Source organism: Populus nigra, chromosome 19 (assembly GCF_951802175.1).
Source record: "Populus nigra chromosome 19, ddPopNigr1.1, whole genome shotgun sequence".
Taxonomy (NCBI): Eukaryota; Viridiplantae; Streptophyta; class Magnoliopsida; order Malpighiales; family Salicaceae; genus Populus; species Populus nigra.
Genome location: NC_084870.1, coordinates 5132968 through 5147048, shown reverse-complemented (window position 1 = coordinate 5147048; position 14081 = coordinate 5132968). Strand labels below are relative to the sequence as shown.

At 35.6% G+C, this 14081-nt stretch overlaps 3 protein-coding genes across 6 annotated transcripts; all 3 read left to right on the top strand.

The window, feature by feature from the left end:
* The first annotated feature begins 624 nt into the window (after nt 1–624).
* LOC133680657 (E3 ubiquitin-protein ligase SDIR1-like) lies at nt 625–5766 on the top strand. Of its 2 annotated transcripts, none has more exons than XM_062103692.1 (9): nt 625–789; nt 2175–2352; nt 2471–2525; nt 2635–2690; nt 2792–3020; nt 3187–3298; nt 3381–3429; nt 4244–4369; nt 5244–5766. In XM_062103692.1, exons 2-9 carry the CDS (start codon nt 2275–2277, stop codon nt 5367–5369), a joined length of 831 nt encoding a protein of 276 aa, XP_061959676.1. In that variant the 5' UTR covers nt 625–789; nt 2175–2274; the 3' UTR covers nt 5370–5766. The 2 variants fall into 2 exon arrangements, with proteins under 2 accessions (XP_061959676.1, XP_061959677.1); XM_062103693.1 differs by having other exon boundaries at nt 626–789; nt 2638–2690.
* Nucleotides 5767–6800: 1034 nt separating this feature from the next.
* LOC133680548 (zinc transporter 1) lies at nt 6801–9155 on the top strand. Of its 2 annotated transcripts, XM_062103558.1 has the most exons (3): nt 6801–6990; nt 7072–7485; nt 8630–9155. In XM_062103558.1, exons 1-3 carry the CDS (start codon nt 6861–6863, stop codon nt 9019–9021), a joined length of 936 nt encoding a protein of 311 aa, XP_061959542.1. In that variant the 5' UTR covers nt 6801–6860; the 3' UTR covers nt 9022–9155. The 2 variants fall into 2 exon arrangements, with proteins under 2 accessions (XP_061959542.1, XP_061959541.1); XM_062103557.1 differs by having other exon boundaries at nt 6801–7485.
* Nucleotides 9156–10529: 1374 nt separating this feature from the next.
* LOC133679706 (laccase-2-like) lies at nt 10530–13378 on the top strand. 2 transcript variants are annotated; one of them, XM_062102379.1, is made up of 6 exons: nt 10530–10780; nt 10922–11073; nt 11223–11467; nt 11663–11764; nt 11895–12836; nt 12995–13378. In XM_062102379.1, exons 1-6 carry the CDS (start codon nt 10649–10651, stop codon nt 13123–13125), a joined length of 1704 nt encoding a protein of 567 aa, XP_061958363.1. In that variant the 5' UTR covers nt 10530–10648; the 3' UTR covers nt 13126–13378. The 2 variants fall into 2 exon arrangements, with proteins under 2 accessions (XP_061958363.1, XP_061958362.1); XM_062102378.1 differs by having other exon boundaries at nt 11663–11791.
* The last annotated feature ends 703 nt before the right edge of the window (nt 13379–14081 follow it).

Below are 14081 nucleotides of genomic sequence, written 5' to 3'. Positions count from 1 at the left end.
TATTTTTTTTGAAATACTTTTATGTTGTAATATTTAAAAATTTCAAAAGATTTCTTCCTGTAACTTCTCTTTTTTTTTGAATTTATAAATGGTTTTTTAAAATAAATTTTACAATTCTATCAAACCTTGTTTTCATTGGTTAAAATAAAAAAAAACTATAAAAGATCAAGAAGAAAAACAAAAATCAACTATATTTTTAAAATATTTTTTTTAAAATATATAAAAAATATATATTTTTATATTTTTGATATCATTATATTAAAAAATAAAAAAATATTAATTTATATTTTATTAAAAATTTAAAATGTTTTAAAAATATGATGCAACCGAACTCCTAAACAATATCTTCAAATGTTTGGTATTATAGTATAATTTATTTTTACTTTAAAAATATATTAAATAATTTTTTTTAATATTAATACATCAAAGTTATAAGAATTATTAAAAAACTTTTAATTTAATATATATTTTTATAAAATATACTTTTAAAATAAACACAATATTTAAAAACAAGAATTTACGTGGCATTATTTCGACGAAATCAAAATCGACGTGGCAGGCACTAGAGGTCTCCTGAGAATGGGATGAAGACAAAACACAACATCGACAACTACATTTCGGACAAGGAGTCCTTAAGAAGGCGTTATTGCAATAATAGCAAGCCACTGTTTTTAATACCCCACTAAGAGATCTGCATTATCTCCTACATAGTTCTTAACTATAAGATCTCTCTATTTTCCAAGGTTTCAACTTTGTTCTCTGATCTCTCTCTCTCTCTGTATTAGCACTGTAAGTCCATCTCTCTTATTCTTCTGCATTTCTGTTTTCATGTTTGCTTAATCATGATCCCTCGCTAAGATTTCATCCCAAAAACTTTTACTTTGGTTTTTATTAAGAGAGATTTTGAATTTCTTTTTTCTGTTTTTCTTATAGACTGCAACTTTCTGGGTTTTTACAGCCTTGTTTTGGGAGATCATGTAATTCATCTGATCTTCCTCTTAGCTTGCAATTTTTAAAGATGATTTATAAATTTGGGGTTTCTTAAATTTTTACTATTTTCTTCATTCCATGACAAAAAATGTGCTTAATTTCTTCTCATTTATCTCTGAGAAAGTTCGAATTTCGTGCGCTGGTCTGTAAATTTTATAATTGGAGATGGTTTCTATATTTTAGACTCTTTCAATGCTTTGTAGAATTAACAGTGGAGTCATAAAATTTTGGTCTGCATGTCAGTGCATGTAAAATATAAAATGCAGGTTCAGGGGGGCATATTAGTTTAGTTTCTCTATTAAGTAAATATCATATTCTGCTGCTTATGTGGATGATTGCTAGGGAATTTTCATAAATGCTCTATGTACAAGACAAGATGGATAGCATGATTGTTTAAAAAATTAATCCTTAGCCATTCATCGCTTCTGTTAATCTGTCTTTGAGAAAATTGTTTTTCTTCAGTTATGATCAATTGACATGATCCTTAACTTTGATTCTGCAATTAAACAGCTGTTTAGTTTTAAAGTCCTTTCATTAATATTGTCATTCTACTTGATCGATCATGTTTGGCCATACTACGTTGCCAAGAACAATATCTTATTTTTACCATACAAGCACAAACGAGCCTCTGCGTCTTCGATGCACGTGACTTCGTCCCAGATAGTCCATTCATTATGCTCTATTGAGCATCGTATTATATTGTAAACATTGTTGGTATAGTGTTGATAAGAACATTGATGGGAAATAAAAACTAAGAACACACAAGAAAACTCACCATTAAAAGAAGTTTCGCTTGAAAACACACACAATTTTTTTACTCTACCCAGAAATAGAATCCAAAATAAGTTGGTTAACGTGTAATTTTTGAGGATGTTTAAATAAGACAAGCCAGTAGAACCAATTTTCAGATTTGTATTTTGAGTTAGTTACACTGCTGCTAGCATTTTCCTTTACCAGTTGGAACAATGGTTTTGCTTGGAGAGTTTACTGGCACCAATAAACTGTCATATGGAGTTATTCCGCTGAAAAAAGTGTGAAATATTGTATTATGCAGAAATGTCTTTTACTATCCTGTTCATTTTGTAGGAGAGTTATCATGATCATTACGTGTTACAATTAAGGGATCATTGTACTTTAATTTAAGTTGCAGTATTATATCCATTTCAATTTGGAAAATTTTGAAGGTTTCAAGGACAATTGGAGGCATTGGTAGATTTTAAGTTTGTTTTGGCACTATCTGTCACTTCTTTAGACAAGCGTGGTTCTTTGAAAGCTCTCGCAACCATGAGTTTTGTGTTTCGAGGCTCGAGAGGAGATATTGAAAGTGGATTTTCAGGCTTCATTCCTGAAAGACCTGCAGTGGTATGTTCACTTGTTTGCATGTATGCTTTTGGGTACTTGTATTTTGCTGCTGAGATAAGATATTTAAATATGCAATATGAGAGATTCAATTTGACTAACTTTATCCTCTTCCTATCAGCGTATTCATGCAGCTCGACCAGTTAACTCCAATTCACTTGCTTTTCTTGTCACGGGTAATGTTCTTACCTCTTTGGTCTATTGTTATTCCATCTTATTGATACACATCTTTAACTTCACCTTAGTAAAAATCATTTTTAACCCAAATCTGACCTGTTCATTCAGCAGTTCTTTTGCTGTTCATGATTTTAAACTCTCATCAGATGTCACCAAACTTCCTGGTATGCCCTCATTGAGCTAGAGACATGGGCCTTACTGGTGTTTCTGATATATCTGAAATATTAACAGAGAATTCACTGGTCCTGTCTATCTATGCTTGCAGCTTTGGCTGGTTGTGGGTGTCTTTTTGATGGCCACAAGCTTGAGAATGTATGCAACTTGTCAACAACTTCAAGCTCAGGCACGAGCTCATGCTGCAGCAGCCAGTGGCTTGATGGGTCACACTGAACTGCGTTTGCATATGCCGCCATCAATAGCTTTTGCAACAAGAGGACGGTTGCAGGGACTAAGGCTCCAGCTTGCTCTTCTTGACCGTGAATTTGATGACTTAGGTATGACACTTTCTATGATGTGTACTTCCATATATAAGGTTTTGTAATCTCCTGAGAGTTGGAGATGCACCTGGAGATGTTCAAGACAAAAGTAGGTCTGTGATTTAGTTGCTGTGTGTATTTTGAATGTGCACATGCTGATGGTTATCCTTCCCTCCTGTGGCAGATTATGATACTCTTAGAGCACTGGACTCTGGTAATGCTTCTACTACCTCAATGACCGAGGAAGAGATAAATGCATTGCCAGTTCACAAGTATAAGGTCCCTGTTCAGGAGAAGTAAGTTGGCATGGTTTGCATTAATCCTTGCCCCCTGAACACTTGCAGGGTTTTGACATAATTTCCATTTTGTCATCGACAGTGGTAGTGCATCTCTGCAGCATGCTTCATCTTCTTCAGCTCCAGCTGAGGTACTTTCTTTGCACCGAAGTTTTGTTTCATAGTCAATGGAAATGCGTTCTGATGAGTCATTATGGTTGATCATTCATTTGACTTGTGTGGTCATCATATTTGTGAATCTCTAATCACGTACCAAGAGGACAGATGAAAGAACATAAAACTTCACATATAAACAAGCATTCATTTGCCGCTTCTCATTTATTAATTCTCAATGAATAATTTTAAGTTGCCTTTTGCGGGATGCCATTTTGGTTCAGTTCTGATGATATATTTGTGTTGGGTTTGGTCAAAAACACATGGTATGTTCCTGCCCTGAGCTGCAGCAGACATGAGGGGAATAGGATTGAGTCACTGAGGGTTAATCTATGGAAACTTAATCTTGACTTCTACATAAAATTGGTAGTTTAGTTTAAGAACATTGAAAGCAGAGGAATACATAAATTGCTAAAGAACTTGATCCAAAATTGTGATGAGCTATCTTGCCATCTTAGTCTTTGGATCAACATCATGAATAATCAAATGGACCACAGTGAAAGTTAAATCAGTGCTTTTAATGGCCAACCTGAATTGCATTAAAATATTCCTTTCCCAGTGACAGTAGTTCTGGACTTGACCAGAAACAAATGATCCAACTTTTCCATGCGCATTGTAGTTCATCACTTTTTGTTATTTGATCAATGAGCAACAGAATAACTTTAGGCCGTAGATGGAACAACTCATTTATGTATGGTTTTCTTGCTTGTGGAGTTAAAAAGCATTCTTAATAGTTATTCTTTTCACTTTTATGGATGTCAATTAGAATCTTGCTTTTGATTTTACAAGCAGACAAAGCAAGACTCAAAAAATGCAGATGGGAACATGAAAACTTCAGAAGATGAATTGACTTGCACTATTTGTTTGGAGCAAGTTAACAGGGGGGAACTAGTTCGTAGCTTGCCATGTTTGCACCAGGTTTTTCCTCTGGCTCCCAAGTCCCATCATTGTCTGCCAAAAATTTTAGACTTCATTCAACAACTTATATTATCAACTGTCCTTTTAATTATTTGAGGTCTCACATGCTTTACATGAATCACCTGTGAATCTGGCATGCTCACCCTCCCTCCCTTACCAAATTTATGACTATAACGGACTTAAAAATAAGTTTTTTTTTTAAATTGCTGACTTACAGACTAGCCCAACTGCAACTTTTTTATATTAGATGCTATTTTGGGTTATTATTTTGGAAGAACTTCTGAAACTATTAAGATATATCACAGTCTAATTGTCTTTAAATTGAAGTTCGATCTTTAAATTTGCAAAGTTTTTATGACCTGCATTTGTCTTTTCTTTGAAAATCTTATATATATATATAAAAGCCATCAAGAAAATGGCAAATTACACAAAAGTTAGGACAAGGAAAACCTAAAAACCACAGATGAAACCAAACTTGCATCAGAACCAAGCAACTAAGTCATCTGATCTGCTCACGCTGTCTTTTGCTAATGAATAAGCAACGACATTGCCTTCCATTGTACTGTGAGTGAACCAGATATTCCTCAAAATTTTAGCTAAAGTTGCTATTCTTTGAAAATCCTTTTCTTTTAACTGAATACCAAAAATCTATGCTGAGTGTTTTGTTACCATTGCCTTTGTGTCGTATTCTCTCACTGAGTCTCGGTGTAACTTCTTCAATGGTTGCTGTATGGTTAGCTAACCCTGAATCAACTGTTTTAAATATCTTCTGGTGGTAAATGCTTGGCATATTAAGTCATTAACAAGCATTCCATTTAATTTGTATGCTGTATTGATGACTTTAAATCTATGTTGGTTTTCTCCTCGTTTGCAGTTTCATACCAACTGTATCGATCCATGGCTGCGGCAACAAGGCACGTGCCCAGTTTGTAAATTTCTGATCGGTTCCGGATGGCAAGAAAGCAGAGAGAGTGAATCTGATGGGTCGGACATGGTTTAATGACTGCCCAAGTAAATCAATGAATCTGTGTAGGAAAACTTTTCTCATGTCTCAATCTGTGATTGCATGAAAATGAATTTCTCTTATGCCTGTGTAAATAATTTATAGGATGGGCTTTTATCTAACCTTTGCTTGACCAGAGGGAAATTTAGCTTGTATCGCTCCCTCATTCTTAGCTCTGCATATTATGGATTGGAAAGAAGCAAAAATCAACCGTTGAGCATTGATCTGAAAGCAAAAGAAAAGTTGTGACGCGGTCACCCCTGTTGAGCATGGCTGATGACGATGTTCCTGCTCAGGCGTGATGCATTATGAATCCAACCTATCTGTAATATAAAACGTTTGTGAAAGTTACATTGCTCAAAACTTTGTCAATCTCAAAGCCCATCGTTGGACAGTCTACACATCACAAATAATACTATAAGAAAAGCCTCGACCCGGTGCTAAACTCAAGGTTGCCCCACAGTCTACACTGTGCTGGGTGGCGGGGACCGATGACTGTGTTTTACTGTTTCATGTTCATGTCATTTTGCATGTAAACACGAGTTTCCTTAAATCAGTTTAGAAAAACAGTTTAAAAATGCTCAGGGATCTGAGTGTTTTGTTTCGTTATTGTTGTGGAATGTAGGGCTGCTCAATTCTTAGCTCCTTTCTTCTTCCTTGTGTTTCGCGACTAGATATGATTATTAACCAGAGTTGTTCTTAGCTAAAAGGATGTGGGAGCCCTTCATGTGACCCCAATAAAAAAATTACCCTAATAAACCTTTCATTTGGCTAGAAACCTAATTTTCACCGACGGAATTAGTCTGGATTGTTGTTGGCACGTAATTTTTAGTCCAAAGACTAATGATGCCCCGACCAATAATTCAAAGGATTATGCACAATTTAGCCTTATTTTTTTTATATGAATTATTGGTGTAAGACTTACTCAACATTGGACCCAGAAGGGATTGCATATATAAAAGCAATTAAACAAAATGGAGTGCCATTTAACTATAAATCCAACGATCAGCCTCAAGCAATTCATCACAACTAGGTCATTAAATTAAATTAGTACTAATTACAAATTAATATTCTTATATTTCTTCGATAACTAAGTATTGACTATTATACATGCCTCGAACTCCCATCAAGAGTGAAGTACAACATGCATATATATTCGAGGTTGGAAGTCCTTTGATTTATTTGGTGTGTAGTACAGCAGATAAAGCTGTACTACAAATAAATGGAGCAGATGCATGAGATCATCCGCCTGCTTGTATTTAATTATTCCGTTTGATTCAATCTCATTGTATACAGATAACATTATATATATATGTGATATTTTTTTCACTTATTTTTTTGGATGAAGTAATATTTTTCGCTTAAAAATGAAAAAAAGTCGTGTAATATATGATATATATAGGGGGGGGGGGGGGGGGGGGGAGGGAATGAAAGTAATCATGCAAAATCAGATCAAGAAAGTTGATGATACATCCACTCAATTAATTCATGGCTAAATATTTCATGCCTTGTTTGAAAACTCCCAAGTCAACCTCTTTGTTGATCTCTCTGATATTGATCCTGCAATTCTCTTTAATCAGTAGCCACGGAGGTCATGATGGAAACGACAGCAGCGAGGGTAACGTACATTTACATTCGAAAAGCTTGATTCTGGTGAAAGTATGGTGTTTGATCATACTGCTAGTTACCACATTCGCAGGTGGTATCTCTCCCTACTTCTATCGATGGAACGAGAATTTCCTTCTCTTGGGCACACAATTTGCCGGCGGCGTTTTTCTAGGGACCTCTCTCATGCATTTCTTGAGCGATTCGGCTGATACTCTTAGCAAACTCACTACCAAGACATACCCTTTCTCGTTCATGCTAGCCTCTGCCGGCTATCTTTTAACCATGTTTGGTGATTGCATAGTGATGTTCGTAACAAGGTCAGGTGCTGAAAGAGAAGCTAGAGTGCAAGTGGATGAAGGAGGGGTAGCTCAAGAGGATGATAAAGATGTGGCCATGAATGCCGATCCCATTTTCTTGAAGACCACGTCTTTTGGGGACACCATACTACTCATCCTTGCCTTGTGTTTTCATTCAGTTTTTGAGGGAATAGCCGTTGGAGTCGCAGGTAATTAAATCTTTTTAAGTTGATTTTTCAGTTCATAGTTTGCCCGAACACATGTTTCTTCATCCATGCTGCTTTTTCTTAACTGGTTAGTTTCTTTCATTGCAATGAAACCGCATGAGATGCATGAAGGTATCATCTGGGTTTGGTTACTGGATAATTAGTCAAGTCACTTTCTACAAAATTAGAGATTTTGGGGTCCCCTCGACTGCTATAACAACTGTCAAAGGGATATGCTAATGAACTTCCACTGGTTCATTAACTTTCGTTATGTATCTTTTGGCAACTTCCATATTTAGCAAAGCTTGCTGATAGGAAAGTTATTAATTAATCAATCTGGACCTGGTAGCTTGATTTCATTGTTAATATTAGTTTTGGTAACTTCTATGATAGTTTATCAATCTGAATCCCATCTCCTTTTGCTATGATGTGGTTAATTCTAGTAAGGATTTGACAATGAGTTCTTTTAAGGTCAGGATTGGTTTGACCTAGCTAGTAATGGAAATCTTTGCGACTATTTTTGTTTTCCCAGTAGGATTAAAACATATTCCTGTAAATATGTTCTTAGGTTTATTTTCTAGCGTGTCAAATTGTGAGATTTTGTGACTATAGTAAAATTTCTTCTCTTTACTTGTAGATCTAAACACATAGCCGAATCACGTAAAATCACTATATATGTTATATTGTTATTTCTTTTCTGGTTGTTCGTTGTGATATTTTTTATGTTTATGTATGCAATGCTTAACACCTTCTAATAATTTCTTCTTGTATTTGAGCTTATACAGTCATAAGTAATTATTATAAGAGCTAAATATGTTAGCAAGCACAAGTAGTTGCCTTCATCAATTCATAACTGAAACTATATATATGAAAGGGTTATATATCAATGATCCATGCATTGCTTCATTGTTAGCTCCAATACACTCATGCAATGGATGAGTATTACGCAGTACACACACACAGAGGTGCCTTCTATATTTAGTGATAGCTGATGACGCATAATTTGACAAGAACATATAAATCTTGGTAATGGTACTTGTTAGCTTGAGTAACTATAGCTATATAGGGTCGAGTTGCAAAATTTAGCGAGGGAGTTTTCTTGTTTAATGTTAACATCTCAGTGTCATGTGTTTAATTTTTGTTTTAGGGACCAAGGGAGAGGCATGGAAGAATCTTTGGACTATATCATTGCACAAAATCTTTGCAGCCATTGGGATGGGAATCGCTCTGCTTAGGATGCTCCCAAAGAGGCCATTTCTATTAACCGTGGCATATTCTTTTGCTTTTGCTATTTCCAGCCCAATTGGAGTAGGGATAGGCATTGCCATTGATGCCACTGCTCAAGGCCAAGAAGCTGATTGGATCTTTGGTATCTCTATGGGGATTGCATGTGGAGTTTTTATCTATGTTGCCATCAACCATCTCATAGCTAAAGGATTCCATCCACAAGCTAAATTGTACTTCGACACTCCATTCTTCAAGTTTGTTGCTGTGTTCCTTGGGGTGGGAGTTATTGCAGTTGTTATGATTTGGGATTGATTAAAATAATTCTGCTTAATGTCCATGTAGACATATGAAAAAAATATAGATGTGGCTGCAGACTGGGAGTTCGTCTTTCCTTTGTTTGTAGTCACAACGTTAATTAAACACAACATTCTGATTACTTCAGGCAATTCCTGTATATGATTTTTCCACTGCAGAACTTAAAATTCACTAAGATTTTAAGCATGCATTAGTACTGTTTTTGGTTGATACATTATAACGGTCAGGGCTTTATCATGTGATTCGCATAAAATGGACGCCTCAATTCTCCCATGCATATATATGCGCCAAAAGCATAAAACGTTACTGATCTGATGAACTTTCTATCTTTTGATTTACTGAATAAAAATTGACCAACAAGCTTGGACACATAACTAAATAATGTCTTGCTTATAGATATAGAAATGTGGAGATAGGATTATCCTACAAGGAGCTAGCGTAGTTGGTGCACCTACAAACTCGAATTCATTATATATGTTGTAAACTGATACACATGTAAAATCTTTCACACACCTCGACTGTTAACTCCTACATAATATATATCAGTTACTTCTGATTCGATGTAATTGTAACTTCATGTTTAAGATCAAGAGATTACTTTGCTCTTTACAGAAAGAAGTGACTATATATATTAAACAAACTGAATCTCTATATATCGATCATTCTTTTGTTGCTTGGAAGAAAGGTGGCTCAGATGTCCTTCTCTTCCTTGGCTTTGTGATTTTTCAACTGCGTGAGTGTGGTTGGCACATAGGTTATCACCAACCACTGTACATGTCCCACAGTCCCAGTGAGTAAGTCTCATGAATATGATCATTAGCATGGAACGTTAAATTGACTAAAAAACAACCTGTTCATCGGCAAATGGGATCTCTTTGATTGCCCCGGTCATCGACACCAACGGTTTGATCTTTGAATTCTGTAGCTGAATATGATAGAGGTTTCCATGCATTTTTATTTACAGTTACGTAGCCCCCAATATATCCTCGGAACATAGGTTTCGGAATGACTATGATCTTTCCTATCCCTCATGTTCTCCAGCTTTTTTGGTGGAAGATACATTTCATCACTTAACGTGGGCATAATAAGTCAAATTTCATTTACAAGCATGCGATTTGTTTATAGGTTTTTGAGGAAAACTTTTTATTACGAGAAGAATTTTCAATAAAAAAGGGTTACTTACGAAGGAGGAAAATTAATGCCATGCTGACATTTCTTTCGATTAACCAATAATGGTAAATATTTATGTAATTAACAAGTTGAGGCTATCGTCCACCATATTATTCAAACTAAAGCTAAAGCACAGGTTAAATTAACTAATTATTTGACTTTGATTACACTCCAAATCAAACATGAACCGACAGTAGGTAACTCCCTCCCTCCCTCCCTCTCTCTCTCTCTTTTGTCTTATCCGAGACATCTGGTTACCTAATCAACCAGACACTACTACTCTTAACTATAAGCTATTGGCCTATATAAACACCCTCCACTGGGTCTAATGATCATATAATTCCAGTAAGAGAAGCAAAGTTTTGAGTTTGATCACCGATAGTACCTCGCTCCTATCTCCATCCATCTTTCTACCAATAGTAGCAAATTTAATTTCACTTTTGGTACGTAAAGTATGGGTGCTCCAGTCCCTGCATCACCAGGAATTCTTCTGACAATTCTACTCTTTGCTCTGAGCTGCCTCTGGGCCTTTCCTGAGGTTGCCGGTGCAAAGCATGCAGGCATCACGCGGCACTACAAGTTCAACGTACGTGTCTATATATACACACACACACACACTTTGCGCATGCTAACACTCAGCTAAGCATTTAATTATATGCTTTTGTCTGGCTAGCTAGCTTATCATCATGTTCATATGTAAGTAACATTTGTTGTAATTTTCTTTCAGATAAAACTGACAAATGTCACCCGGTTGTGCCACACTAAGAGCATGGTGACTGTTAATGGGAAATTCCCGGGGCCTCGTGTAGTTGCCAGAGAAGGTGACCGTTTAGTGGTGAAGGTGGTCAATCATGTTCCAAATAACATCAGCATCCATTGGTATGAAAGTGATCAAGTTTTCTGTTGTATGGCACTGTTATTCATGGATTGATTAACAATGACATGTAGTTAAACTACATCTATATGATTCGTGTTGATGGTAAATATTAACGTGTACTTTTGGTGATGAAATGAATTGAATTGAACAGGCATGGAATTCGACAACTTCAAAGTGGATGGGCAGATGGGCCAGCATACATCACACAATGCCCTATTCAAACAAACCAGACTTATGTGTACAACTTCACTGTTACAGGACAAAGAGGAACTCTCTTCTGGCATGCTCACCTCTCATGGCTTAGAGCTTCTGTCTATGGACCTCTTATCATCTTCCCTAAGCGCAACGTTTCTTACCCATTTGCCAAACCCCACAAGGAAGTGACTATCATGTTGGGTAATTATTTACCTTTTTTTTAAAATTTTCTAACCAAATATTCTGATTTAATTTCTAAAGTTGATCTTTTTTTGATTAATCTTAGAGTGATTTTTACAAATATTTTAAATAATTCAGTTATTTTACTCATCGACTGTTATCTTCTCCAAAGTCAAACAAGCTAATTAATAAAGCATTTGATTGAATAAACCACAGGAGAGTGGTTCAACGCTGATCCTGAGGCAGTGATTAGACAGGCTTTACAGACAGGAGGGGGGCCAAATGTTTCTGAAGCCTATACCTTTAATGGACTTCCAGGTCCACTGTACAATTGCTCAACAAATAGTAATTGATCATAGCTCTTTTAGTCACCCAATTGATACTTGAAAGCTTATTACACACACACGCCTGGACATTTATTTTTGTATAATATGTTTATAACCTGCAGATACATACAAGCTAAAGGTGAAGCCGGGAAAGACATATCTTCTCCGATTGATCAATGCTGCACTCAATGATGAGCTTTTTTTCAGCATTGCAAACCACACCTTCACCGTTGTTGAAGTGGATGCAACTTATGTGAAGCCTTTTGAGACCAACCTTCTGGTTATCACACCAGGACAGACCACAAATGTTCTTCTGAAGACCAAACCCATTGCTCCCAATGCATCATTCTACATGTTAGCAAGACCATATTTTACTGGCCAAGGCACATTTGACAACACAACTGTTGCAGGGATACTCGAGTATGAAACTTCTTCAAACTCGACAACTTTTAAACCTACCCTTCCTCCGATTAATGCTACAAATGCCGTTGCGAATTTCACAAGAAAACTTCGCAGTTTGGCTAATTCTCAATTCCCGGTTAATGTCCCTCAAACAGTCGAAAAGAAATTTTTTTTCACAGTTGGTCTGGGAAACAGCATGTGCCCAAAAAATCAGACATGTCAAGGGCCTAATGGCACGAAATTTTCAGCTTCTGTTAACAACATCTCCATGGCTCTCCCTTCAACAGCACTCCTTCAATCCTATTTTTTCAAAAAATCAAATGGGGTTTACACCTCTGATTTTCCAAGCTCTCCTCTCCATCCATTCAACTACACAGGGACCCCACCAAATAATACTTTTGTGACCAATGGTACCAAACTTGTAGTGCTACCATTTAACACAAGCGTGGAGGTAGTGATGCAGGGCACTAGCATTTTGGGTGCTGAAAGCCACCCTCTCCATCTCCATGGCTTCAATTTCTATGTTGTTGGAGAAGGGTTTGGGAATTTCGATCCAAATAATGACCCCAAGAACTTTAACCTTGTTGATCCTGTTGAAAGAAACACTGTTGGTGTGCCTTCTGGTGGCTGGGTGGCAATTCGTTTTCATGCAGACAATCCAGGTTCGTAGCACTATTTCTTAATAATAACAATGATAACAATAATAATTAATAAATTGAAGCACACCCTTTCCCTTTTCATTCTGTTATTTTGAGAGTTTTCATTTATTCCACTAATGTTTTCTTAATCATATCAACATTATTAATGTGTTGTGACACAGGAGTATGGTTTATGCACTGCCACTTCGATGTCCATTTGAGCTGGGGGTTAAGGATGGCATGGATTGTCTTGGATGGAACACTTCCCAGTCAGAAGCTCCCTCCTCCACCATCTGATCTTCCCAAGTGTTGAACAATGCTATGATCATCATTTTTTCTTTTGGGTTGCGAATTTTAACTTAAAATTTTGCTGCTGCTACTGCTGCTTTCCTAATGTTTTCATTGAAAAATTGTTAGTCGCCCACCAGCATTCCTATTAGATTTCTCTGTATTTCTGGCTTGCCATTCTTAAGAGCTGACCATCGAGTTCACATGAGGTTTTGTAATATATTACAGAGTTCATTGCTCTTCATTGGAGCATAAATAAAAATTGTTCATTGATGAAATTTACAACCCTCTCTCTCCCTCTTTTTGTCCAGTGTATATATATATATATATATATCCTTAATTCACCAATGAGCGTTTGCTGAAGCATGAAAAACTGTACTTTTGACACGTCATCTATGCCCTTGTATATGAATGACCAGCAAACTAAGACCCCCCCATTTTTTTGCGAGTTCGAATGAATTTTTTTGATGAGATGGAGATCACAAAACTTAATGTTTTTGATCCGTGAGCAAGAAAGACACGAATTTACTCTTTCATAATCATTGTTTTTTTAAAAAAATTATATTGATTATTTTCATATTTATTGAATGATGAAGTAAAAAGAAATATATAAATAAATTTAATTGCTCTTATTTTTATACTCTAATAATAAATAACAAGTACATTACAGGTATGAATTATGTTCAGTCAAGTTAATGAGATAATAAAAAAATCAGTGTTCTAATTTGCATAAATATTCTTACAATGTATTAATGATTAAATGCACATCAATATATTTGAAAAACAAAAAATTAATATACATCTTATCCTTTTTTTTCGTTTTATTATCAATATCAATTTTAATCATAATTTAAAAAAACACCTAATAAATATATTTTTTACTAAACAACAATTTTAATTATAGTTTTAACATAACACATATTTTAATCAAATCAATTACAATTAAAAATAATTTTTCTAAACTTTTTTTTGAAAAGTTAC

What these genes read in the sequence shown, in the direction of transcription:
- LOC133680657 (XM_062103692.1), top strand. Translation starts at nt 2,275, where the DNA reads ATGAGTTTTGTGTTTCGAGGCTCGAGAGGAGATATTGAAAGTGGATTT. An exon ending in CTTCTTCAGCTCCAGCTGAG is followed by an intron (nt 3,430 to 4,243) that starts GTACTTTCTTTG and finishes TTTTACAAGCAG; the next exon opens with ACAAAGCAAGACTCAAAAAA. An exon ending in GCTTGCCATGTTTGCACCAG is followed by an intron (nt 4,370 to 5,243) that starts GTTTTTCCTCTG and finishes CCTCGTTTGCAG; the next exon opens with TTTCATACCAACTGTATCGA.
- LOC133680548 (XM_062103557.1), top strand. Translation starts at nt 6,861, where the DNA reads ATGGCTAAATATTTCATGCCTTGTTTGAAAACTCCCAAGTCAACCTCT. An exon ending in AATAGCCGTTGGAGTCGCAG is followed by an intron (nt 7,486 to 8,629) that starts GTAATTAAATCT and finishes TTTTTGTTTTAG; the next exon opens with GGACCAAGGGAGAGGCATGG.
- LOC133679706 (XM_062102378.1), top strand. Translation starts at nt 10,649, where the DNA reads ATGGGTGCTCCAGTCCCTGCATCACCAGGAATTCTTCTGACAATTCTA. An exon ending in GTACAATTGCTCAACAAATA is followed by an intron (nt 11,792 to 11,894) that starts GTAATTGATCAT and finishes TATAACCTGCAG; the next exon opens with ATACATACAAGCTAAAGGTG. An exon ending in TTTTCATGCAGACAATCCAG is followed by an intron (nt 12,837 to 12,994) that starts GTTCGTAGCACT and finishes GTTGTGACACAG; the next exon opens with GAGTATGGTTTATGCACTGC.